This window comes from Bufo bufo, chromosome 3, assembly GCF_905171765.1.
Source record: "Bufo bufo chromosome 3, aBufBuf1.1, whole genome shotgun sequence".
Lineage (NCBI taxonomy): Eukaryota > Metazoa > Chordata > Amphibia > Anura > Bufonidae > Bufo > Bufo bufo.
The window spans coordinates 140801308-140828988 of NC_053391.1; the positions used below are offsets into that span (position 1 = coordinate 140801308).

At 41.1% G+C, this 27681-nt stretch overlaps 1 protein-coding gene across 1 annotated transcript in view; it reads right to left on the bottom strand.

Annotated features, from left to right (window-relative positions):
• PHEX (phosphate regulating endopeptidase homolog X-linked) overlaps positions 1 to 27681 on the bottom strand; it is a 286267-nt gene that overhangs the window by 250867 nt on the left and 7719 nt on the right. The window contains exon 2 of the mRNA XM_040423656.1: positions 18125 to 18190. Within this exon, the coding sequence (XP_040279590.1) occupies positions 18125 to 18190 (66 nt within the window). The remainder of the gene's footprint in view (positions 1 to 18124; positions 18191 to 27681) is intronic.

Genomic DNA, 27681 nt, shown 5'->3' on the forward strand with positions numbered 1-27681 from the left:
AAATCTGACATGTGTGAAAAGTGCCTTATGCTTTTAGATACTGTTGAATATGTTTTTTTCATTTGCAAACATATTATATATGTATAATATCCCATTTTATATTTTTTCTGCCAAATTTCTGGCATACCCTGACATTTGAAGATGAAAATAAAATGACATGCCTCTCTAATTAATTATAATAATGATATTTATTCTTAATTAGACACCACCTTTGAATTTTGTATACCCAAATCATAACTATGCAACTAAGAATAGGATTAAAGGGGTTATCCGAAGCTGGAAATGGCCCCCATAAGCCCAGGCCCCTCACACTAATTCTACTTACTTGGCTCCCTGCTCCGCTCCTGGTCCCCCCACGGCCGCAGCTGCTTCTCCCCGTGCGCGTCTGAAAACATCCAGTGTCGGGGGGAGAGCAGCCAATGGCAGGCAGTGACGGGGACGAGCCTCCCTAGCATCGTGGGTGACGCTTGGGATGCTTGTCCCTGTCAACGCCTGCCATTGGCTGCCTCCCCCCCTCCCCGACACCAGATGTTTTCATCCACACAAGAGGAGAAACAGCTGCGGCCGTGCGGGGACCAGGAGCGGAGCAGGGAGCCAGGTAAGTAGAATGAGTGTGAGGGGCCCAGGTGTATGGTGGGCCATTTCCAGCCTCGGATAACCCCTTTAAGGTCTAAAATATTGTTAGAGAAGTATATGTTGCTGTTTTTGCCTTTAGGCCCCATTCACACGATGTGTCTGTTGTGCGGACCACATCACGGTGCGGATCCTCTGACCTCAATGGGTGCGCGATTCACAAGATATGACCAAAGATAGAACATTTCCTATCTTTTGCAGTGCTGCCACACTGACCCTGAAGCACACGGAAGTCGAGTTGGAGCTCCATGACAAAGTTCCAATGATGCGTCAAGCATTGCAATCTCTCCATAAAATCGTAATTGACGTGTTTCAGGCTACACTAGCATTTCTCAAAGTGTAGCCTGAAACGCATCAACTGGACGCATCATTTGACATTAAAATAAATAATCTAGGCGGACGCAATCTTAACTTGATCCAGTGAATCTAAGGGGGACTCAATCTTAACTTTATGCAGTAAATCCAAATATAATGCCCGTGAGATTAAGCTAAAGAGCTAAATACCAAGGAGAAGCTTCCAAAACTCTGAAATATATATAGAATTTCCATATGTGGGAACAGAATTGCAGACAAGATGCCAAAACAAGCGAGTAGTAAAAGCCTTAAAATGTATTCTGACCTGCCAAGTGCTAAATATTCCACAAGCCCTGAGTGAAGAATATAATCTTTATTATGACTTATTTTACCACGAATATACACTCGAAAGGATAAAATAGAACATTTTATTGAAATTGGCACATTTATGCTAATAACCGTGATGTGTTAACCTTACATTGTGCAGGTAGTTACAATGCTGAGAGGCACTTTTCCTATTTCTGAAACACAAAACTAATAAGAAGGGTTGTCTGCTTTAGAGAGATCCTGTCCATATGTCCTATTAAGGTATACAACATAGTTAAAAGAGGGGAGCTCATCGAATGAAACTTCTTTAGTAGCAAAAAAAAAAGAGGTGGTCTCACTCTGGTGGAAACAGTCCATTGCTGGTTCCTCCAGAGTGAGACCTCCAGCCATGACGCCCATTCCCAGTAGTTGATCTCTTCATCAGGAACTTGTCAGATAGATGTTGTCCAAAGGGGACCACCCTTTTAAACAGATATACTGTATATAAGCTAATCCAAACAATATAAACTAATCCAAACAAGTGTTTGCAAATCTTAAACAGCTTAAATCCATTACGGTTAATAGGGTCCTTCAACCACAATCTTATCACAGTTTGTCCTGTTGTTGGGACCAACGATAACTTATCAGGGAACATGGTACCAAGTGTTCAATGTCCCTGCAGTGCCTACACATGAAGATAAAGCATTACACAATTTCCATTAAACTCTACATGTTGTCCATGCAATGCATCGATGCGCCGTGCCCCCAAATCATAAATCGTTCAGCTGATGAAATAATTTATGTGGGTAAAATTGTTTGGATTTAGGAGGTGGGTATATTACAAAGTTCATTATTTTTAGATTATTGCGTTCATATCGCTAACATATCACTGTGCACTAACAGGGAAAATAAGATTAGAGAGGGGACACGTGTTCTTCTCATTATAATACATCTAGTAGAATTGCATGGGGCTTATACTGGAACTAGTGTGTGTCTGTAGGCTTAAATATAGAAATGAAAGATGTCCCCCCATTAGAGTAAAAAAAAACAGGAGAAATGTCCCCATTGTACTGAAGGACAAGGTAACAGATCACCAACCAGCCTGAGATCATAACATGAGCAATGATGTGTGAGGTTGGACCATCTGATTTCTATGGGGGGCCCAGACCAAGCAAAATTTATGATAGCATCAGCGCTTTTAAACCAAAATGCTGACAACGCCTCCTTGTGTAGGCAAAGAATTAAATAGAAAGAATATCCACGAAATACAGTGAATGCATTTTACTCACTTCTAAATCTGCTATTTCAAGAACAGAGTTTATTATACAGGTGAAACTCGAAAAATTTGAATGTCATGCAAAGTTCATTTATTTCAGTAATGCAACTTAAAAGGTAAAACTAATATATGAGATAGACTCATTACATGGAAAGCGAGATATTTCAAGCCTTTATTTGTTATCATTTTGATGATTATGGCTTACAGCTTATGAAACCCCAAAGTCACAATCTCAGGTACTCTTTGCTCAGGGCATATGGATTAATTAGCTGACTAGAGTGTGACACTTTGAGCCTAGAATATTGAACCTCTTCACAAAATTCTAATTTTAAGCTGCATTAATGCAATTCCTTTTAATTTGCATTAGGCCTCATGCACACGGCCATTGTTTGGGCCCGCATCCGAGCCGCCGTTTTGACGGCTCGGATGCAGACCCATTCACTTCAATGGGGCCGCAAAAGATGCGGACAGCACTCCGTGTGCTGTCCGCATCCGTTGCTCCGTTCCGTGGCCCAGCAAAAAAAAATAGAACATATCCTATTCTTGTCCGTTTTGCGGACAAGAATAGGCATTTCTACAATGGGCCGCCCGTTCCGTTCCGCAAATTGCGGAAGGCACACGGGCGGCTTCCGTTTTTTGCGTCTCCGCAGTTTGCGGACCGCAAAAAACGGAAAGGTCGTGTGCATGAAGCCTTACTGAAATAAATGGACTTTTGCACGATATTCTAATTTTTCAAGTTTCACCTGTAATCCTTCTATTAAACAAAACGGAAAATTTTGGACGTACGGACAGAATTTTTGCATAAATCATGTGCAGGATTTACAATAATCTAAATTTATAAAGGCCCATGTGCCAGAATAGTAAATTGGCCCTTAGATGAACCCCAACACATTATGGGATAGTTCCCACAGCAGATTTTGCCATAACAGAAACTTCTTGGTGCAGTCACGGAATATAAACCGTGGCTGCATGAATGGCAGTGCGGCCTCAAATTAAAAACATTGGGAGGCAGTTTCCACACAGCTGCCCTGCAGCTTTTGGAGCAGAATCTGCACTATATTTCTTGGACAAAAGATGCCATGTTAACTTGCCAGTGGCAGATGCCGCTCTCAGGGGGTGCCACAGCCCAGAAGCAATGAGCGCTTCCATCACTACAGATGGAAGCGCTCAATGCTGGAGCACCAGGTGGGTGCCTGTGAGAGGAGCCTGCAGCCCAGGAATCTGCATAAGCTCCTCCCACACTGCGCTGCAGAGCGATCTGTGTCTGCAGGAGGTGAGTAGTTACTGATGTTTTTTTTTTTTAACAGAGGGCTTTTTTTATTGTGAAGGGGGCACAATGGGCATTATTACTATTAAGGTGGCACAATGTGCATTATTACTGTGAAGGGGAACAATGGACATTATTACTATGAAGGGGTACAGAGGGCATTACTACTATGAAGGGGGCACAATGGACATTACTACTATGAAGGTGGCACAGAGAGCATTACTCCTGTGAAGTGGACACAAAGCGCAATACTACTTTGAAGAAAATTTTCAAAACTGAGGTTCTGAAGGGGCATACATAATAGAAACCACCCCTGTTTCAGGTATGAATTAGAGGTGGGACGACGAATCCACGAATCCCTTCAATCTTGTTGGATTCGAGGGATTTGTGGACTCGAATCCCGACTTAATTTACTAAATTCGAATCCGACGAATCCATGACCGCGGGGACCGGTGCAGTCCCTGTATTCTAATGCACCGGCCCCGCTCACTGTAGTATAATCTAATGATGTAACCTGCATTGTTAAGATATAATAATCCATCTGTATTACTTACATTACAACATTAAGTTCCGTAGCAGAGAGGAGGGAGGAGGCAGGCCGGGATGATGGGTGGGCGGCGTGTCACTCACTACGTCACGTGCCTGCGCCGCCCACTTTATGAATGGAACTTAATGTTGTAATGTAAGTAATACAGATGGATTATTATATCTTAACAATGCAGGTTAGATCATAAGATTATACTACAGAGAGGGGACGGTGCATTTGAATACAGGGACTGCACCTGTCCCCGCTGACATTCCTAATCCAGATGCCGGCCCCCAGCCCCTGTATTGGGGGTCATTCCCACTGCTATATATGTGTCATCCACAGTTACCCCCATCACAGTGCCATCCAGAGATCCCCCATAACAGTGCCATCCAGAGATCCCCCATAACAGTGCCATCCAGAGATCCCCATAACAGTGTCATCCAGAGATCCCCCATAACAGTGCCATCCACAGATCCCCAATAACAGTGCCATCCACAGATCCCCCATAACAGTGCCATCCACAGATCCCCCATAACAGTGCCATCCACAGATCCCCCATAACAGTGCCATCCACAGATCCCCCATAACAGTGCCATCCACAGATCCCCCATAACAGTGCCATCCACAGATCCCCCATAACAGTGCCATCCACAGATCCCCATAACAGTGCCATCCACAGATCCCCATAACAGTGCCATCCAGAGATACCCCATAACAGTGTCATCCAGAGATCCCCCATAACAGTGCCATCCACAGATCCCCCCATAAGTGCAATCCACAGATCCCCATAGCAGTGCCATCCACAGATCCCCCCTATAACTGGTGAAATCCACAGATCCCCCCATAACAGTGCCATCCACAGACCCCCCCCATAGCAGTGTCATCCACAGATCCTTCCTATAAGTATTTGGATCACTTTGTTTCTTACACCGTTCACACAATTCTTATGTACAGGATTCGTAGGATTCGAGATTCAAAAGATTCAATAGATTTGAGAACCTTTTCGGATTCGGATTCGAAAAAAATTAGATTTGTCCCACCTCTAGTCTAAATGTAAGACAGCTCAGAAGCTGTCTTATATTTAGAACTGGCGGAGGATCTGCCGAAGTTAAGAAGAGGCCGGCGCATCTTCATAACTTCAACGGATCCACCGCCAGTTTAGGGCTTTATTAAGACCGGCGTCTAAAATGCCTGTCTTAATAAATGTGCCCCTACAATTTTTTGTGTGGACTTTCCATTTAATCCATTTTCCATTCCAATTTTAATCCACAGCAAGTTTTAACAGCCAAATAGACCTCAATATTTATTACCCTGATTCTGCAGTTTGCATAAACAGCTCATATGTGGTCATAACCCTCTTTATAGGCAAAATTATACCCCTCAAGAAATTGATCGAGCAGGGGCCTTGAGTGTCAACAAGTGCTTCTTAGAATTTAGAAATACTTGACTGTGACCATGAAAAATTCCATTTTTTCCAATAAAATGTTGCTTTAGCCTCAAATGTTTCATTTTCACAAGGGGTAAAAGGAGAAAGTGTACCCCACAATTTGTTATGCATTTTTCCTGCATACAGCTTTACCTCATATGTGGTCATAAACCGCTCCATGGGCACATGGCAGAGTTCAGAAGGGAAGCAGCAGCATCTGGATTTTCTAACAGGGAATTTGCTGAAATGGTTTTAAGGGCCGTAACTTTTTTATTTGATATCATAAATTTATTCTGCAGGTTGATATGATTATGGCGATATCAAATTTATATAGTTTTTTTACTGTATTTTTTACCACTTTTGCATCATAAAATTATTATAATTTTTTTTTGCATGGCCATATCTTTTTTATTTTTCTGTCATTATACCTGTATGAGGGCTAGTTTTTTTTTTTTGTTTTTGCAAGACAGACTGTATTTATTGGAACTCTTTTTACATTTTTTAAACTTGGGTTTTCAAAGATTCAGTGGTCTGATGGCTTGTACAATATACTGCAAGTCATCTATTGCAGGCTATTGTAATGTCAGTTTTACACTGACATTAGGCCTGATCAGACCCTGCCCCTGGGACCTGGCAGGCTGTGGTACCTGGAAGCCTTTGTAACACCTCTGCCTACCATGGCATGGAGATAGTATGTGGCAGTTTGGTCATTGGCAGGCAGCAAGTGGACATCAAATGCAGCAGGGGCACACTGGAGGCAGCAAGGGGTATGGAGGAGGCAGCAGGAGGTTCAGAGGAGGCAGCAGAGGACACGGTTACAGGTTCTAATCTTCACTGAGGAGATCAAAGCCTGTAACAGTTTTTTCTACACTGAAATATGTTCTGTACAGACTAATATATCAGAGCATATCAGAGCATATCACCGGCAAAGGGCCATTTTGATTGGTCCTTTTCTGGCTGCTGCAGAGTGTCCTCTGTCTGTGGTAGTGGAGACTCCGGCGCTATGACCCTTTCTTAGTTCGGACATAACTGTATGCCCAACTGCAGTAACTTAAATGCAATCTGGATGTACAGTTACGTCCATATGCGGGAACGGGTTAATGCTTACCTCAGCTCCTATAATATAACACCATTTGCTGCATTATGTTATGTTTCAGTACCATATTACTGCACAGTGCCTGAAAATAACTATACTTTTCCATAGATTACATCTATATGTGAACTTTACACTTGCTTTTAAGGGTTAAACTACTGTATGCTTTAAAGGGAGTATGTTACCTCCAAAACCAAATTCAAAGTAAACATACCAGTATGTAGGGTAGATGCCCCGAACATAACCATACCTTTCTTGTGAAAATCCAGACCTCTAATCCTGATAGATGCTTCTTTCTATCTTTATGCAAATAAGGTTTTCATTGCTCCATGGGTGGAGCCACCCTGGTAGTAGTGTCATCACTACTTGCTCTGAAATCTCAGGTACTGTCAATCAAACAAGAGGGGAGTTACTGGGAAGTTTTATGGCAGAGCGATGGTGCACCAAACAGAATGGCCTTGCCCAGGGTGCACTGAAACCTTATTTGCATAAAAATAAAAAGAAGCAATTCTCAGGATTAGAGGACCAGATTTTCCAAGAAAGGTATGGTTATGCTTCATGGCACCTATCCTACATAGAGTTATGCTGACTTTGAAACCAATATTGGAGCTGACAGACAGTTCTTTAATAGGTCATTAGACTATTTTTGTATGCTTTTGGCCTCTTTCATCCTATTCTTCTCACCTTGGACTTGCTGTCACTTCTCACAGTGCATAGAAAATTACAATACTATATCAGATATCCCCTCCCTGACAATGAGCAGGAATCAGCAGCAGCTTAGTCTGGACATTTCTATGCCATAATATAATCTCTATTACTGTAATCTCTCTTTAGGTATTTTTTGTAACACCGAGGCCAAGATTTGTTCTGAAAATACTGGAAGCTTCCATGACCTCATGAATTTCATATATTTGATATTTGGATTACTTGAAGAATCACCATTTCTTTGGATAAGATGAATCAGCCACAGCTACACTAAATGAAATACTGCTTCTTCAGGCAAGCCTCGGATAGCCGTGTGTATTATAACTGGGCACAATGTAACTGTAAATGGATTCTCATTGTTATATTTATGTTCAGACATATGCAAATATGTTATAAGGTTTTGAAGAACCAAGATTTGCACATCTGCATAACCATAGGTCCATGACAAATTCAATTTATTTAAATTGAAAAGTGAATATTTAAGCAGTGCAAGCATATCCTCAAGACTAAATTGTCCTCAATTGCTGCAGATGCAGTGGATACATTGAAAATCTTCAACACCAACATCTGTTTCTATTGCAGAATCACTTTATTCCTCTACTTGCCATTTGCCATGAAAGTCATCTTGAAGAGACAGGTTTTTTTTGTAATTTAAACGGGAACTCCATATATTAAACATAGCAATTTTTGTAACCAAGGGTCTTTATTCAACGAGGCAGCACAGCTCTGGTGCCTAAGGTGTTGAGAAATGCTGGGCCTGCCTTTGTTCATTTATTTTCTTTCAGTTGCTGCTTATTCTCTCACATATGATGTGGCATGTAATATTCTATTCTGCCAACCCATCCCTGCCTTTCCCAGAGCATTTTCTTGTTCTATTGTTAGTGATGAGCGGCAGGTGCCATATTCGATTTCAACGAAATTCGCAAATATTCGATAGAATATTCGTTTTATATTCGTCGAAATCGAATATTCGTCATTATTCTTGTTATTGCGATTAATATGCGATTTAAATAATCGCGTATTGCGATTTTAACTTAAAGGCTACTCTCCTATTGAAATAGCAATGCGATTAATTCAAGTTATAATAATCGAATTTCGATTTTAACTTAGCACTGCTATATTCCATATTCGTTAATTCTAGCTTAATATGGAATATAGCAGTGCTAAGTTAAAATCGAAATTCGATTATTATAACTTGAATTAATCGAATTGCGATTTCAACTTGGACCTGGTTTACTATGGTTGGCTTGGTAGAATTAGCGAATATGACGAATGTATTCGTCTTATTCCACAAAACGAATATAACGAATGTATTCGTCATATTCCACAAAACGAAGATAACGAAGTATTCTGCATCTTCCTTTTATAGCTACCTATTCATCAACTTCGCTAATTCTAGCAATCATATAGGAAAGTTTACTATAGAGACAGCTAAGTTGAATTCGCTATGCGATTATATTACTTCGCTTTTTTTTATAATTAGAATAATTATAATAATTATCAGGTATTATTATTCTATTTATTTATTTTTAAAAAGCAGTCATATAATCGCATAGCGAATTAAACTTAGCTGTCTCTATAGTAAACTTTCCTATAAGATTGCTAGAATTAGCGAAGTTGATGAATAGGTAGCTAAAACGAAGATGCAGAATACTTTGTTATCTTCGTTTTGTGGAATATGACGAATACATTCGTTATATTCGTTTTGTGGAATATGACGAATACATTCATCATATTCGCTAATTCTACCAAGCCAACCATAGTAAACCAGGTCCAAGTTGAAATCGCAATTCGATCAATTCAAGTTATAATAATCGAATTTCGATTTTAACTTAGCACTGCTATATTCCATATTAGGCTAGAATTAAATATAGCAGTGCTAAGTTAAAATCGAAATTCGATTATTATAACTTGAAATAATCGAATTGCGATTTTTCACGTAATTCTCAAATCCGACAGTACATTCTAGTATATGGAGACGTTCCCATGGTGATGGGGACGCTCCATGAGCACGGAAGTCGGCAGAAGCGGCAACGGGCACTGACTGGAGCAGCCAGGAATCCAAAGGACAGGTAAGAACAACTTTAGGGAAGTGGGAAAGAAAAAAATATAACAATAAAAAAAAAAAAGAATATTCGAAATATCGAATTTATATCACTATATTCAAAATATTCGCGAATTAGCGAAGTGCCGATATTTGCGAAAAAAATTCGATATTCGAATATTCGCGCTCAACACTATCTATTGTGGAGGGAAGACTGCTACAACCCACAATAAAGGCGATATCCCACACATTTAAAACTCTTTTCCTACTCGCATATCTGGAGGAATTTCTTCCTTTTCTGTGGGAGGGCAGCAGTTCGTCAAGCACCGGCATCTCCCATGATGCATTTCAGTTAGCTCTTCTTAGGCCGTTCCTCCCCTTTATACAAAATAGTCCCTCATATATAGCACTAGATACATATGGTATGTAATGCCCCCAGTTTCCTCCTCCACTGTCTAGAAAGATATAGCTATATACAAGGGCATACAAAAGTTTGGTCACCTCTGGTCAAAATTGCTGTTACTGTGAACAGTTAAGCAAGTTTAAGATGAAATGATCCCCAAAAGTCATAAAGTTAAAGATGACACATTCCCTTTGTATTTTAAGAAAAAACATTTTTATTTTTTTTCATCTTTTACATTTTCAAAATAATAAAAAAGACAAAGGGCTTGAAGCAAAACTTGCATGGTTAGGTACCTAGTAGCACCCCTTGTGCAAGTATCACAGCTTGTAAATGCTTTTTATAGCCAGCCAAGAGTCTTTCAATTCTTGTTTGAGGGATTTTCATCCATTTTTCCTTGCAAAAGTCTTCCAGATCTGTGAGATTCCGGGGCCGTCTTCCATGCACTGCTCTTTGGCGGTCTATCCACAGATTTTGAAAGATGTTCAGATCAGGGGACTGTGAGGGCCATGTTTTTTTTTTTACAGTTGGTGTTATGTTTGCTTTCAGAATTTGCCGCAATTTTATTGAATCCAATTTTCTCTATACTCCTGAAATGTTCCGTGTCATTTGCTGCAACACAACCCTAAGGCATGATTGATCCACCCCCATGCTTAATGGTTGGAGAGGTGTTCTTTTCATAAAATTCTGTGTCGTTTTATCTCCAAACATACTTTGCTCATTGCAGCCACAGTACTTGTTTCCAAACTGAATCAGGCTTGTTAAAATGTTCTTTTGCAAACTTCTGATGCTGAATTTTGTGGTGAGGATGCAGGAGAGGTTTTCTTCAGATGACTCTTCAATGAAGGCCATATTTGTGCAGGGGTCGCTGAACAGTAGAACAATGTGCCACAAGTCCGGTTTCTGCTAAATCTTCCAGAAGGTCTTTTGCAGTCAAGAGGGTGTTCCAAACTGAATCAGGCTTGTTAAAATGTTCTTTTGCAAACTTCTGATGCTGAATTTTGTGGTGAGGATGCAGGAGAGGTTTTCTTCAGATGACTCTTCAATGAAGGCCATATTTGTGCAGGGGTCGCTGAACAGTAGAACAATGTGCCACAAGTCCGGTTTCTGCTAAATCTTCCAGAAGGTCTTTTGCAGTCAAGAGGGTGTTTTGATTTGCCTTTCTAGCAATTCCAAAAGCAGCTGTATCTGACATTTTTCTTAGTTTTCCAGATCTTGACCAGTGGTCTTGTTAACTGCCATTTCTTAATTACATTTAAACTGAGGAAATGGCAACCTAAAAACTATATCAAAAGGCTCAAGCAGAAGGTTTTACCATGGCCTCACAGTCTCTTGATCTGAGCATCATTGAAAATCTGTGGATATACCTAAAAAGAGCAGTGAGTGCAAGATGGCCCTTGGACACACAGAACTAGAAGACTTTTGCAAGGAAGAATGGATGAAAATCCCTCAAACAAGAATTGAAATACTCTTGGCTAGCTACAAAAAGCTTACCAAAGGGGGTGCTACTAGGTACTAACCATGCAGTGTCCCCAAGTTTTGCTTTAGGCCCTTTTTTCTTTGTTATTTTGAAAATGTAAAAGATGAAACAAAAAAAATGGATTTTGCTTAAAATACAAAGAAAATGTGTCATCTTTAACTAGTACACAAGTATTTGTGCATAAAGTGCCAAAGAGCATTCATTTATGGCAAAGTTCAAATACAGTAGAATAATACTATAGACACAAATTATAAAACCAGAATCTCAGCTAACTGCACACAAAGGAGATAATAGATATACCGTCTAGTGAATGAGCACCAAGGAACCCCAATATACATTTCGCCGCCATCACTTTCTTGTGAAACGTCAACATCTAACCCAAAGAGAAAATCAGAGGTAGTCATGCTAAGAGCTTTCTATGAGAAATGCATGGCCTCTCTGTGAAATTGCAAGTGAACTGGACATAACACAGTAATATAGGTCTACTTGGTCAGCATGCCTTGGGCGGGTGCAGCTCTCCTTCCGTGCTAATTAGGAGTTTTAGTTGGCTCTGACTATGCTTTCAGGACAGAATTCTGTAACTCATCACTGCCACATACCTCCAGTCTTGGAACCAGCTCTCCAGTTAACAGTAGCATGCGCAGACTGCTACCTTTGCTGAGGCCATTGAATGGTTGTCAATGGTGACATGCATGTAGACGGCATGTCACACTTCTTGTTCAGCAAGACCACAAGCAGAGAAGGTAGACTAATGCTGGAACTGAAGAGCTGGTGACAGGTGACAGGTTCTTTAGAGAAGTTTTGAAGGCCACTTATACTCTGATCATAATTAGTGTTGATCGCGAATATTCTAATTGCAAATTTTTAGCGCGAATATAGGCACTTTGAGAATTCACAAAGATCTATAATATAGTGCTATATATTTGTAATCGCGAATATTCTTGTTTTGTTTTTAGCAGTACTACTGCTTCTTCCTTGTGGGCCAATGAGAAGACTGCAATATCTTTGTCTGAGCTTAGCAACAATTCATAGGAAAGTTGCCTACCCCTTACTATACAGGAAACTCCCCAGCAGCCACTTTCTGCAGTTTTTTGCAGTTGTGAGAGAAAGAGCAGTGCTGTGCTCTGTGCTTTGCTGAGTTATCTGGATCCTTATTCAATTACATTAGATAGTTAGTTAGCTCATATATATAATACAGATAGTTAGTTGGAGATAGTCAGTGTATTTTAGATAGTGATATAGTGTAGCTGTTCCAGGGCAGGGTGTTAGGTAGTGTGATAGGAATTACTGTGCTGTGATAGGGATTAGTGTCTTTGTCTTTCATCTTTGAAAAAAATAATAATAATCATTTGCTGTCTGTTTTATATGCTACAGACATAGTGCTCTGATGTCACAACAATACTTAGTGCAACAATCAATAATATCTACTCAGACCTGATAAAATGTGAAGTTGCATGAATTGCGCCAAAAATATGCGCATCATTAGTGCCGATTTGCGCAATCGCGAATATATTGGAGCACTCTATCAGGAGTTTTTCCTCACAGTCACGAAAGCTGCTGCCAACCATTTTCTCCAGTCTCAGGAAACGTCTAGCAGCTTGACAAATGTAGCAAAAGTGAGCCACGCCTGTATTGCGCTCGCAATACGCGCAAATTACATTGCTGATTTTCGCAATCAAGAAAATAATGACTGGAGCTCATGAATTATAGAATTTGCTAATTTATGGCGAATATTAGGCCAACAATTTGCAAAATATTGTGAAAACGAATATTGCCTATGCTGTCCATCACTATTCATAATGCCAAATTTAAAATGCAGTCATTTCTTTAAGTTGGCCACTTTCTGGCTACTGTTAGTATGTAAGATTTCTATATGGCACTTACTAACATAGCCTTATATTATATATCATATTTCATAAGGTATTCTCCTTGCTGGTTATATTTTTGTTCTGTCCGCATAGAGGTCTTGTCCATATAATTACTGCTGATGGAGCATCATATGACCAGGTAAATCACTCAGTCTCCTCCATTCCAATACACTGCTCCCACCATCTGCACTTGAAATGTTGGGAGTTTAGTGCAGGTGTAATGTGTTTGAATGGATAAGACTGAGTGATTTGCCTGGTCACATGACCCTCCATCTTATTGACAGGACCTCTATGTGGACAGCACAGAAGATCTGGCTGACAAGGGGAAACGGAAACAGCATAGCTCCAATTTACTGATAAGGGAATTTACTGCTATGGCCAATGCTTATTGTGAAAGGGCAAGATGGGACAATTCCTTTAAAATTATTACTTCGAGTATAGGTTCATAGCTCTTTCTAGGGCCTGTTTAAACAAGAATTATAGGACCTTTTATAAGCATTTCTCAATCCTATATTCTGCCTTTAGATGAAGGTTGATCACATTTAAATTTTTCTATTGAAATGTTGAAACTGGATTAATATGTTAGGCCAGTCTGTCACCAGGAACTTCACTGATAAACCAAGCACAATGCCTTGTGGTAGTGTTGACTGTTCTATCTGAACCTGATTCGTTTAAAAAATGTGTTTATAGTATGCACTCCGTACCACAGTAAAATGTGTGGGTTCCGCTGAGGCCTTCTTTTTCTAGACACAAGTAAAGTGAGACTTACTTAGTCTCGTGCCTGTGACATTACAGTTCAGTTCTGCGCATACACTGTCTCAAAATCCAAAGCTGAACTCGATTTCGTTAATGAGGCACAAACCCAAGTTTGGCCTCTCCTGACATGTCTGTTTTAGTAACTTCTTATATTCCCCATGTAATAACAATTCTGGAGTATCTGGAGATATGGTGTGCCATTCTATTTATATTCATGCTAATAGTTATGAATGAAATATTAGCAGTTTGTGCCACAAGCCTTGGAGGAGCGGAGGGGAGGATGGGAGTGGTAGTGGCTATGGTTATAAGAGTCAATCACAGGGGTAATCCTCAAGCTGATGCTACCTAGGGCCAGGATAGTGTTAAGAGGGTACACCCTTTCTTCCCTCGGGGCACACTTTGATGTTGGGGCACCTGTCTGATGGTAGTTGGAGTGCTCTTGATGTCGTAGGTTTGGTGCAGGTGCAAGGCAGGAGTTGTAGGGTGCAATGGCCAGCCTATGGGGCAGGAGTCAGTAACCAGGCCAGTTGTGGAATATAAACATCTCTCTTTACTGAAGTGCAGAATGGGAGTTGTCGTACATACAACGATATCAAAACACTATTCCAACAGTTCACAGTGCACATATTCCTAGATGTATGGGTTTGAGTAAGAAAGGGACTTACAGTACTCTTTCCCCTCTGTCTTCCCAGAGTCTCTCTGCTGAATCTAAGGCTGGCAATATTACTGGCTAACAATATGGCTGGCAATATACAGGGTCCACATATGACTACCAGACCATGCCCAATGGTGAAGGGTGAATCAGCAATGACTGTCTAACAGCAGTAAAGCCATCAGAAAATACATTACTGATTCTAATGCTCGGCCATTAAGATTCTGGACCTTCTTGGTTCTTTCTCTTTTTCTGGAGTGCTGTACAAATGGTGAGGTCTTTCTCTCAGTAGATAATCCTCAGAGAAGGTGATTCTCTGTAACTTTGGTCCAGACCTATGAGAAGTGGAGTATGTATAGCAGCTTCCTCTCTCTTCCTCTGCTAACAATCAACTAGCTACACTGATCTAATGGTAGATCAGAACCCATACCCAACTTCCTGCAGAGCCCGATTATGATAATTAACCCTGTCTCATCCATACAAAAACTATGCTGGGTAGATTACAAGGTAGGAACACATAAAATAGCATTTAAATGACATTGCATAATATTATATAACAAGAACAGTTTGCAGGTACCCTGTTCTGGGGAACTAGATCTGCAGTGAAGGTCCAACTGAGTGCTAACAGTTTTCCTCTGCACAATCTGACAGTGGCAGCACTGATTGGATAGTGTCACACTGTGAAGGGACAACTCCCCAACTGATAATACCCATATGGACCTTCATTGCAAACTGCTAGCAATTAATTCATAACTTCTAGCAGGAATAATACAAGAATGGTACATCATAGAGTAATAAGAATAGATGCTCCAGAATTGCTATTACATGAGGAATGCAACTGATTAATGAAACTGACATGTCAGGGTGGGGTACAGGTCCTCTTCAACCCTAACATCAAAAGTTCTAAGAGTCCACTGATGAAGCAAGGACCTAATGGGGGACCTAAATTGGGGAAACAGTCCTCCATCGTTGCTTGGTTTATCTTCGCCATTCTCTGGTGCTGTCTCTCTCATAATATAGTACATACTTATATGTAAGCATTTTGGAACCATACAGTATGTATAGCCAATTATATGTATTTACTGTGTTTTGCATACTTTACGTGTAAATTGTATGGCAGTGTAACTACCATGATATCGCCTGTATTGTGGGTGTATATCTGTATTAAGCATTCTTGTCTTATTTTGGATGATTTAATAAAAATGAATTAATATCATTATGGTCTGTTGTACTCTGTCTTTACTTGTTTTCTTGATAAATTAAGGTTCAAGAGACACAGAATAATATTGTTGGGAATAATATATGTATATTGTATTGGTTTATTGTAAAGATATTAATTGTGAATTTTAAGAAAAAAATACTAAAAAAAGCATTGCCAACCAATCCATCATGCACCTAACATCCATGTATTATCCTTAAAAATAAGTGCTAAGGACCTTTTCAGTTTCGTGTTCCATGATTAAAAATATAAATGCTTTAGAACATGGAAAATTCTGTTTCTTTAGTTTATTGATGTGTTTAAAAGTTTAATAATTCTAAACTGTGCACCTAAAGAAATCGCTATCTATCATTAAAGGGGTTGTCCCACGGAAAATATGCAAAATTTTTCAAGCTAGCAACTGTATCTGAATACTTTTTTAACTGCATATAATTAAAAATGTATTATAGCTACAGAGTTGTTCAATGAAATCTATCTGTATAGCGCCACCTGCTGTTTGTTCTTTTGCTAATTTCTCTGGCCTCCTTAGTGAGGTGGACGCACATGCTCAATGCCATCCTTCAACTGTCACCAGCTTCAGCATAAGGACACGTCCCTTGAGAAAGGACACGCCAACTGAGCTGCCAGCTGGAAATGAATCTGGTGGCTCAATTATAGCAATGAATGAGAAGATCTCTGGATCCATGTAAAGTACAGCTCTGGTTGTAGCTTTGTTAGAAATAGATTATAATGTACTATATGATGTCTGAATTTTATTTTCTACAGTAACAATGGGATAACCCCTTTAACAATAGCGCAAAAATGCATCGAACAGCAAAGCAGTGTCTGTTAATTAAGAGTTTGACTCCTGTGCACAAAATATTAGTTTGTTCGAAGGGTCCCCTAATGATGAGATGACAAAACACACCCTGATCATCAGGGGGTTAGTATTTAAAGTACTTTTGGTGTTTGAATCATTGCTGCCCCAAATATCTTCATATGGAACCAGCGGTAAGCGCTGCTTCCACCTGACATTATGCCTAGCACAATACCTTTCATTGTATAGCAGCTGTGCTTTGAATTGTAGCCAAAGCCCAATTACTTGGGTAGGACTGAGCTGCGCCTAGGCCATGTCACTGGCCTAAGAATATGCAGAAGTGCTCACCAGAGTGCTGTGGTCTCTTCAAACAGCTGATAGGTGGGGGTGCCAGGAGTCGGATATTAAAGGGGTTTTCTGAGATATTTTTACTGTGATGACCTATCTTCTGGATAGGTTATCAGTATCTGATAGGTGGGTGTCCGACACCACGGATCTTGGCCTTCTGTCAGCTTTCCCTAGGCCATGTGACATCACGTTCATCAGTCGCACGGCCTACGTGCAGCTCTGCTCCATTGAAGTGAATGTGGCTGAGCGCGATACCAAACACAGCTGCTATACAATGTACAGCGCTGTGCCTGGTGAGCAAAGAAAAAGCCGCAGCGCTACTGCGAGCAACGGTGCCTTCTCAAAACAGCTGACAGCTGTCCTGGGTGTCAGACCCCCATCCATCAGATACTGATGACCTATCCTAAGGAAAGGTCATCAGTAGTAAAGTCTCAGAAAACCTTTTTAATGATGTACCCTAATCACTATTGTAGTCCCGGAAAACCCCTTTAAGGGTCCATTCACACGTCTGTAAGTGTTTTGCGGATCCGCAAAACACGGACACCGGCAATATGCATTCCGCAATTTGCGGACCGCACATTGCCGGCACTATAATAGAAAATGCCTAATCTTGTCCGCAATTGCGGACAAGAATAGGACATGTTCTATTTTTTTGCTGAAACGAAAGCACGGATGCGGAAGTGCGGATCCACAAATGCGGATGCGGACAGCACATTCCGGCCCCATTGAAAATGAATAGGTCTGCACCCGTTCCGCAAAATTGCGGAACGGATGCGGACCCATTTTGCGGACGTGCAGAGATGATCTCATCTCAATATTAGGTTATTTGCTATTTTAGCAAGGCCAGTTGAAGTAGAGATTATGATCCTAAAATGGGTACTGATAACAATATAGAAAGAGAAGAAATTTAGAAGGCTCGGTGCTAATAGTCCATAGACTTAGGAAATGAAGAAAATTAAGAGTTGTATTCATACGACTTTTCACAGTTGCTTAAGGGATTACATATTATTGCATCTGGCTGTTCAGTCTTACCGGCTTCAATGCATTCTGGAGTTAAACAATAGCGTTCCTTGTGAAAGCTAATAAGTCCTTGAGTGACTGTTAAAAAAAAAGAAGAAGACAGATTTGCATTAGTTATCACCATGATGACATTTCGCAGAAAGCTGTATTCTGTAAAATACAAATACCTGCTCTGTGCGCAGATCTGTAAAGTGAGGAACGTTCCCTTTTATGGCTATTACCATAGATATCACAACCCATTATTACATACAGATGTTTCTCATGTTCTGTTCACACATTTCCTGGAGCTATCAATGCGCCTTGACTTCTTTTTAATATAAATGTACTTTCTTGGCTTTTTAAAATAAGTTTTATTGAACTATTTGAACAGGTCATAAAGGCGTATGGCAGTGACAAGTATACATAACAAGACTGCATGCAAATGTCATATACTGTATAAAAATCATACAGCATGCACCCAAATAGAACAGTATAAATTTAAAGTGAACATTTTGTCTTACTTAAAGAGTTATCCGACTATTTCTAATTGATGACCAATCCCCTGGATAGGAGGTCATCAGTATCTTATCAGTGGGGGTCCGACACACGAGACCCTCTCAATTAGCTGTTTGAGAAGGCACTGGCGCTCCTGTGAGCGTCGCTGCCTCCTTATAGCTTACCAAGCACAGCGCCGTACATTGTATAGGAGCTGTGCTTGGTATCACAACTCAGACCCATTCAATTCAAGGGGGCTGAGCTGCTCGTAGGCGGCGTGACCAATGGTTGTGATGTCCCCGACCTGAGGTAAGCAGCGAGAAGGAGCATCAGGCCTTTTCAAACTGCTGATCGCTGGGGGTCCCATCAGTTAGAAATAGTCGGATAACCCTTTTAAGTCTAAAATTCTGTATCGATCTGATTCTTTTCTTAAAGAGGTGCTACGGGAATTCTTAAAATAAAATTACTGAATATTGCTTAAATACTGTATATTCCCAAATACCTTTCATCAGTTATAATGGCTCGTTTTGTCTAGGAAGCAACGACCAGGGGCAATAAAATGGCCGCTGTCCTATTAGTACAGACAAAACCTGTCCTAATCACACAGCAGGACAAGTTACTTCACAACAATGAGCTAAAGAGCTGCCTCATCCTCCAGATCCTGAATAGAGATGATAAGATCTTCAGCTGAATATCTTTAGGAATGGAGACAGCTGAAGTACAAAAAGGATAGACAAGACAGACTATGGTAATGAAGGGCTGTGGTAATAGAGAGAGCGCAAAAGAGCTGCTGCTCATTAGCCACATCCCCACCAGTCTGTCCTCTTTGTACTTCAGCTGTCTCCTCATGAACTCCATTCCTACAGAGACTCAGCTGAAGATCTTATCAACTGTATTCATAATCCCTGACAAGCAGAGCAGAGAGAAGGATGATGTAGATCTTTAGCTCAGTGTTGTGGAGTAACTTGTACTCCTGTATGATTAGGACAGCTTTTGTGTGTACTAATAAAACGGCAGCCATTTTATTTCTCCTAATGATTGCTCCCAGACAAAACGAGCCATTATAACTAATGAAAGGTATTTGGGAATATATTTATAATAAAGTAATATTTAAGTATTTTCAGTCATTCTATTTTATTAATTCCCAGAGAACCCCTTTATTGGATCTTTACAGAAACCAGGGCCCCATTTTTTCTGACACATGACTCCATAGTCATAGAGTTAAATGATAAAATTCTGCCTGCATCCACCACAGGGGTGCACAGTGGCTTGGTGCACAGGCTCTATACACTGCATAGTAGTTGTGAATGGTATTACAGCTCTGCTCTTATTCACTTAAAGGGGTTGTCCGCATTTTACTATTGAAGACCTTTCCTTAGGGTAGGCCATCAATATCAGATCGGCGGGGGTCCGACTCCTGGCACCCTCACCGATTAGCTGTTTGAAGAGAAGGCAGAGCTCATACAAGCCTTCTCTTCTCTGTTTACCTGCTCACCGCAGCAATTGCAGTGGTGAGCATGTGTAATTCTAAGTATGGTGTCCCCATTCACTTCTATGGTACAGCTCTGTCTATTCAAGTGAATAGGAAGGAGCTGTCCCATAGAAGTGAATGGGAACACCATAGTTGTAATTACCCCTGCTCACCACTGCAATTGCTGTGGTGAGTAGGTAAACAGAGCAGAGAAGGCAGTGCTCCTTATCTTTAAACAGCTGATCGACAGGGGTGCCGGGTGTTGAAGCCCCGCTGATCTGATATTAATGACCTATCCTGAGGTCATCAATAATAAAAAGTGGACAACTCCTTTAAGGGAATTGTGCAGTGCAAAAAAATTGATGACCTATCCTTCAGGATGGATCATCAATATCAAATTAGCAGGGTTCTGATTCCCGGCACCCCTGCCAATCAGCTGTTTGAAGGGGTAGCGGTGCTAGTGTGAGCACTGCTTCCACTTCAATATTACCTGCACATTGTCTCCTTTGTAGAGTTGGCGCAGTGTAATTTCAACAGTTTGTCCCTTTCACAAGGGACATCTTTGCACAACCCCACATTTCTAGCCATACTGAAGACATAGACCATCATCTAGTGCAGGCATGGCCAACCTACGGCTCTCCAGCTGTTGTAAAACTACAACTCCCACCATGCCCTGCTGTAGGCTGCTATCTGTAGGCAGTCTGGGCATGCTGGGAGTTGTAGTTTTGCAACAGCTGGAGAGCCTCAGGCTGGCCATCCCTGATCTAGTGTCATGAAGGAACTGCAATTTAAACAGAGGCACTATGTTCTATGGCAGAGTGTATTCTGGCTATCTATTTCCATTACACAACACAGAAGAATCAGTAAAAGATAACACATGACAGTGATATCACTTCTACCACACACACAAAATCAAACTCACAAGGCAGCCATTCAGGAGCACATCTGTAAGGAGTTTATAAGGGCCTGGAACATTTGCATTGCTTAGAATATGACTATATTAATAAATCAGAGATGCATTTTTTCAGGTTCACTGATTAGCTGATTTGGGAATTTAGTTTATTTCAGATTTTTGAGCTGTATTTCTGCCATTTTGACAACAGAGGATAAACAAGGACACACAGGAGCCTCCACTGCCTCAATTGGGCAAATGCAGTTATTAGGAAATGGATAAAAGAGCTGTAAACCCGCGCTGACTAAAAGTGTTGAAATATGTCCAATGTTCCTGGTTTATATATATTATTACTTAGTCACAGTTAAAGATTTTACCTGCTCCAGGCGTGCTCAGGTAAGCCGGATTACATAAAAGCTGGTTGGTGCTTGCGTCCTCTCGCGGTCATTCCACAGTAGCTTCGCGATATCTTCAGGCTTCTGTCACTCACGTGCGCGCGGCACTGGCCGGTAGCTCGCGCGTGTGGGTAGAAGCCGCTTCATGTTGAAGCCCTGAGGAAGAAATCCGTGAATTTCGAAATGCAGGCAGTAGTGTGGACCTAGGAGGCATCCGTAGCAAGCACAGTGTGACGTCACACAGAAGAAGCTGTCTCCCTGACAACATCAAGCGGCTTCTATCCACACGCGCGATCTACCGGCCGGAGCTGCTTGACAGAAGCCTGAAGATATCGCGAAGCTACCGTGGAATGACCACGAGAGGACGCAAGCACCAACCAGCTTGTATGTAATCCGGCTTACCTGAGCACGCCTGGAGCAGGTAAAAACTTTAACTGTGACTAAGTAATAATATATATTAACCAGGAACATTGGACATATCTGAGCACTTTTAGTCAGCGCAGGTTTACAGCTCTTTTATCCATATACCTATATAATATTTCGGTGGTCGTCAATCCACCCGTACAAACCTAGTGTTAATGAAAGGATTGACCACCAGTCGGTGGCGGGAGCGCTAGTATTACATCTATTTGTTTCTTAGCTATTAGGAAATGTTCACATTGGTGTCATAGCAACATGTTCCAGGTTGCCTCATAGTTGCTTCACACAAATTTATCTTTAAAGGAAATGTCACCAACATTTATTTCTGTCAGTTAAAACCAGATTATAGCGCATATACTTTTTTCTAATCTCTTTTTATTTTCTGATTGTAGATTTGTTTATTCTATATTCGGAACATGATTATGGGGGCGGCCATCTTACCTGAGCTGTTCTTAACATCATTTAGAAAGCATTAAGAGACTTGCTTTATGGCAGCCCCATGGTCTATAGACACAATGGTCAGGAGGCGATCTCATTGACTTCTTTGGGAGAGTTTTCTAGGCACGCTCTGTGACCTGAGCAGAGGTCATTGCACAAGGAAAGAATAGATAAGCTTTGACAATCACCTATTGTCAGTGGTGGATCCTGTCTTATCTGTCATATAGGGGGAGATTTATCAAACTGGTGTAACGTAGAACTGGCTCAGTTGCCCACAGCAACCAATCAGATTCCACCTTTCATTTTTCACAGCTCCTTTGGAAAATGAAAGGTGGAATCTGACTGGTTGCTAATGGCAACTAAGCCAGTTCTACTTTACACCAGTTTGATAAATCTCCCCCATAGTGTCTATATAGTGTATAGATAAGCAGGTGACTGCAGTAAAGTGATCTGTACAGACCAAGGAGTCTATTATTATTCTTAGCAGCCAGTGTAAAAAAAAACTGCAGGGGTTTATTACTTATCACTTATCACAATCTACACACTGATCTGAAATATTATATAAAGCAACGGTATAAAGCGTTAGGACTGGAGGAGAGACAGAGTTTAACTCAATAACGTGAGATAGCTGCAGTCCACAAGATTGCATGCAACTTAGTAGACTGCAGCTGTAGATTGAAAGTTAAAGCCAGTAAGCTGTGCTCCAAAAAGTCTCCATGAAGCCCAGGCTTAAAAAGTGATGACTCATTGTTGGCTAGTCCCCTAAACCATATTTGTTCTAATTCAGTGGTGGCGAACCTATGGCACGGGTGCCAGAGGCGGCACTCAGAGCCCTCTTTGTGGGCACCCGCACCCTGGAAAAAGTATATGGTGTGCCAGTATGCCTTAGACTTATCCTGCCATTTATCAGCGCAGGGTGCACTATGAACAGCCCAGGCAGTGCACTGAATGTAGGCAGGCTATTATACTACATGGAAGATATACTGGACTGTAGTATTCAGGTTATTATACTACATGGAGGATATACTATACTCGACTGTAGTATTCAGGTTAAATTGCCATGTTGGCACTTTACAATAGATAGGTGTGTTTTGGGTTGCAGTTTTGGCACTCGGTCTATAAAAGGTTCGCCATCACTGCTCTAATTAGTCAGGCGAGCCTATGTACAAAGCCAGATTATGGAACCATATCATGGTCCCATAATTGAAATCAGTGTATTTTACATTTTTGCATGTTCAAACGCGTGACGTATTATTGTGATAAAAGTGATGCTTCTAAGGGAGACTAGAACATCTCACCAAAAAACACTGACATTCAGCACTGCAATCATTGAGCCACCAGACAGAAGCACATGGAGTGTTACTAGCCCTGAGACTTGTCTCATTCAAGATCAGGTTTTATAACTACATAGGTTTTATAACTCACACTGCCCGATCTTCCTGCAGGACGAGCGCGTATCGATGATTTAATTGTCATCTGTTTGGATCAGCCTATGACACTGATGGATACATCGTTTATGGGGGGAACGATTGCTATTGCTGATTACACAGAGCAATGTGCTGTAGATAATCAGGTATCTTTCATTCAGATGTTGGCTGATCAGAGACATGAATATACGGGTCAGTTATGAGGAACAGGCATTGCTATAAACACTTGTTTCCAATTGGCCTGACATTGGGCAGTATAATATGGACTTTAGACTGATAGAACAGATCAAGGAGACAAAAGATTTAAGTCCCAAAAAATAATTCAAAATCATATGCACAATGAGATTAAAATCAGAAGACTATACAAATAAGGGAGAGCTTTTATATTAAGGAAGAAAAAATGAGTTGTCGAGCATATAGGGTGCAATGGTGATCCAATACTAATTCCCAATTATAAATTTAACAGGCTTTAGTTGAACTCACAAAACCTAATTGTGAAGCATATGTTGAGCAGCACGTATTCCCATACATGAAACTTGGCTGTCAATGAAAGGCTGACATTCTAATTAGGTAGCCTGGAACTGTTAATTATCAGTCAATTGTTCCATATATATTGGTGCCACAAGCAAGAGAAACATCAAACATATGTCCTTTAAAATCAGTAGACTTATCTAAAGCTGTTACGCCTGACAATTACAGTAGGTGTTAGGGGCACATCCCTGTCCAAAGTCCAAAGATCCAAGTAAAGCTCTCAGTACCATGAGCTTGTCCAAGACAAACATGTATTGCTAGTAATTCACATCACCATCCACTTTAACTGACTTTTATACGGGTTCACCCAATGATGTGGTCTGCATGGACCAATGACACTGTCACGGTCAATTATCTGCTAATGGTCAGCAGAGAGTGATCAGGCAGAGTCATCATGCTAATGACTATAAGAGGGCAAACAGTCCAGGTCTTTAAAGGAACCCTTCAGCTGCAGACTCTCCATAAGTATCTTCAAGAAAATCTTCACAAGGGGTTCATTTTTCCTTCCACCTCAGCTGCAGGTGCTGGAATATTCGTTGTTTAAAAGAAAGACTATTCCCTCCTGACGTTTTGATTATAGAAATCTTAACGATATAACTGCAAACAATAGATATCCTCTGTCTTTAATACAAGAACTTCTCCAGCATCTGAAAGATACCCACATCTTCTCAAACTCAATCTGAAAGTGGCCCCTAATCTATCCCATATTAGGAAAGTCACCAGCATCTGAAAAAAGTTTTTAACCATCTTCAAACTCATAAATTGAGGAGTGTAAATTCCATAAAGACACTATCAAATTTTTGGGTTTCATTATCTCCATCATAGAAATTAAGATGGACCTCAGAAAAGGTTCTATATTACTGCAATGGCTAATTTCTTCAACCCAGAAAGAGCTGCAAAAGTTCCATGGCTTCATTTTCCACTGCTTTCCATCCAGAGACCAGTGGTCAAACTGAAAGAAGTAACTAAGCCCTGAAGCAATTTCAAAATTTATTTTCTTCCTCTTCCCCAGGCAAGGGGTCCTCTGTATTACCATTAGCCTACAATAATTCCTATCACTCTTCCACACAGCAAACTCTATTTTTCTCTATGGCTTCCACTATGCTACCTTGACTGGTCTACCCAGCTGACAGCTGTACAGGATTGAATCTCGTTTTAAAGGAGAACCTTACCAGCCTTCAACAATCTTCAACAAGAAACTCAAAGACAGCATAACACTCAAGCAGACAAACATTGTCAATATCCACATTTCTTTCAAGTAGAAGATATGAACTGGCTCCCTACTGCCAAATTTTATTTGTCATCTATATCTCAGAAATTAGCTCCTTAGTTCATTGGTCCATACAAAATTGTTCAATAGATCAGACCAGTGGCATTTAAGGGTCCATTCACACGTCCGCAATGGGGCCGGAATGTGCTGTCCGCATCCACGGATCCACACTTCCATTCCACAAAAAAATAGAACATGTCCTATTCTTGTCTGCAATTGCACATTGCCGGTGTCCGCGTGGATCCAAAAAACATATACGGACGTGTGAATGGACCCTAAACTCCAGTCTCCCTCACCCATGTGTATTCACCCTGTTTCCATGTATCTCTGTTCAAACCAATGGTCTCCCCTATGAGTCTAGTACCTATTATTCAATTCATGAACCTCTGATTGTAAACAATAATGCAAGATATGAGTTACACAAGATTCTTGATGAGGTAGTTGGGGCTCTTTACAATATGTGATAGCATGTAATGGTTTTGGACCTGAACAAAATTCACAGAAATCACTCCACAACATCTACGCTTTACTTGATTTGGTCTCTTCTAGGTTGAAATCAGAGGGAGAATTGTGAGGTTTCCACACCCGGCAACCCCACCAATCAATTCTTCTCAGGTGACTAGCCACTAGTGGGTGTAAAAACAAGGTTGACCAAGCTGGGCACAGAAATCTCCTTCCACTGTGTAGTGGCCATGCTGGGTGTAACAGTGGCTGCTGTGCGCCGCTGTTCCCCTGCTTACTGCCGCGGTCCTGGGCTCTCAGCCCTGGCCACAGCATGCTTGCTGCTTGTTTCCTGCAGCACTTCCTTAAGGGCCGGCACGCGTCACTTCCTGGGCTTTACGGGTTAGGTCATGTGACCTCACTGACCTATCCTAGCCCTCCTGTGCATATATAAGTGGCTCAGCCCCCTTTCCAGATTCCCTTAGTGTCAAAGTCCTTGTGTCCTGCTAAGTTTCCTGTTTTCCGCTAGTGTTCCTGACTCGTATCTGTATTTCTGGACTGTGCTACCTGTTAGATCTGCTTGCCTTTACTCTCCTCTTGCTGACCCGGATTGCCTGACCTGTTCCTGTGCTGCCTTCACTGCCCTTTTGCCTGTCTGACTACGCCTCTGCCTCATCCTTCGGTCCTGCACCTCTGGTACCTTTCTCAGGTACCTCCTGGTCCGCCTGGACCAGCTGCCTCGTGTGCCTATCCTCCTCAAGAGGTAGCGACATTGTGTTCCCCTCGGGAAAGTCTATCCCCACCATCAGGGGTACTGTGAAGATCCAGGGGTTCACTTAGACAATGCCCTTAGAGGAGGTAGGACATTTGGCACAGTTGGTTCACACCCACTGGTTCGTGACACTGGGTTACTGCAGCTCAACTCCTATTCAGGTATGTAGTAGCTGAGGTGCAACAACCTGATATGGCTACTACACAGTGGATGGAGCTGTCTGCTTATAGCTTTGTATATGGTCTTATTTCTGCCTCCGTCGGCTGCTGAGCACAGCTGATCAGCCGTGTGTGGGAACCTCAGATATCTGATAATGATGAACTATTCTAAAGATAGGTCATCAATATTCAGAGCCCAAAAAAACCCTTTAAGGGTCCATTTACACGTCCGTAATTTGGATCCGCATTCGTTCCACAATTTGCGGACCCATTCACTTTCAATGGGGCTGGAACGGATGCAAATCCACATTTCCTGGATCCGCATCCGCATTTTCAGGATCCGCATCCGTTTTTTCGGGATCCGTTTTTTCAGGATCCGCAATTTCGTTCCTGAAAAAAATAGAACATGTCCTATTCTTGTCCGCAATTGCGGACCAGAAAAGGCATTTTCTATTATAGTGTCTGTGATGTGCGGATCCGCAAATTGCGGATCGCACATTGCAGGTGTCCGTTTTTTGCGGATCCGCAAAACACTTACGGACGTGTGAATGGACCCTAAGAGTTTTGAACAAAACTCCACTAGTGAGAAATAATTTTAAAAAAATGTTATTTTAAAATATTTCTGATAATTTTCTAAATTAAATTTAGTATATGGAAAAATTATAGATAACTGCATTCATACAGTCTTATATAAAAAGCACATCAATGACATTTGATGTTATGGATTTTTACCTGCCTGACCCTATTGTTCAGGATTAGTGTTGAGCGAATCGAAGTGCACAAAGCTGAACTTCATTGTACTTCGTGGTAACTAATCGATTTTCCCTGAAATGGGGTAAAAGATTTTAAAAAATCATACTTACCTCATCCGTTTGAGCGT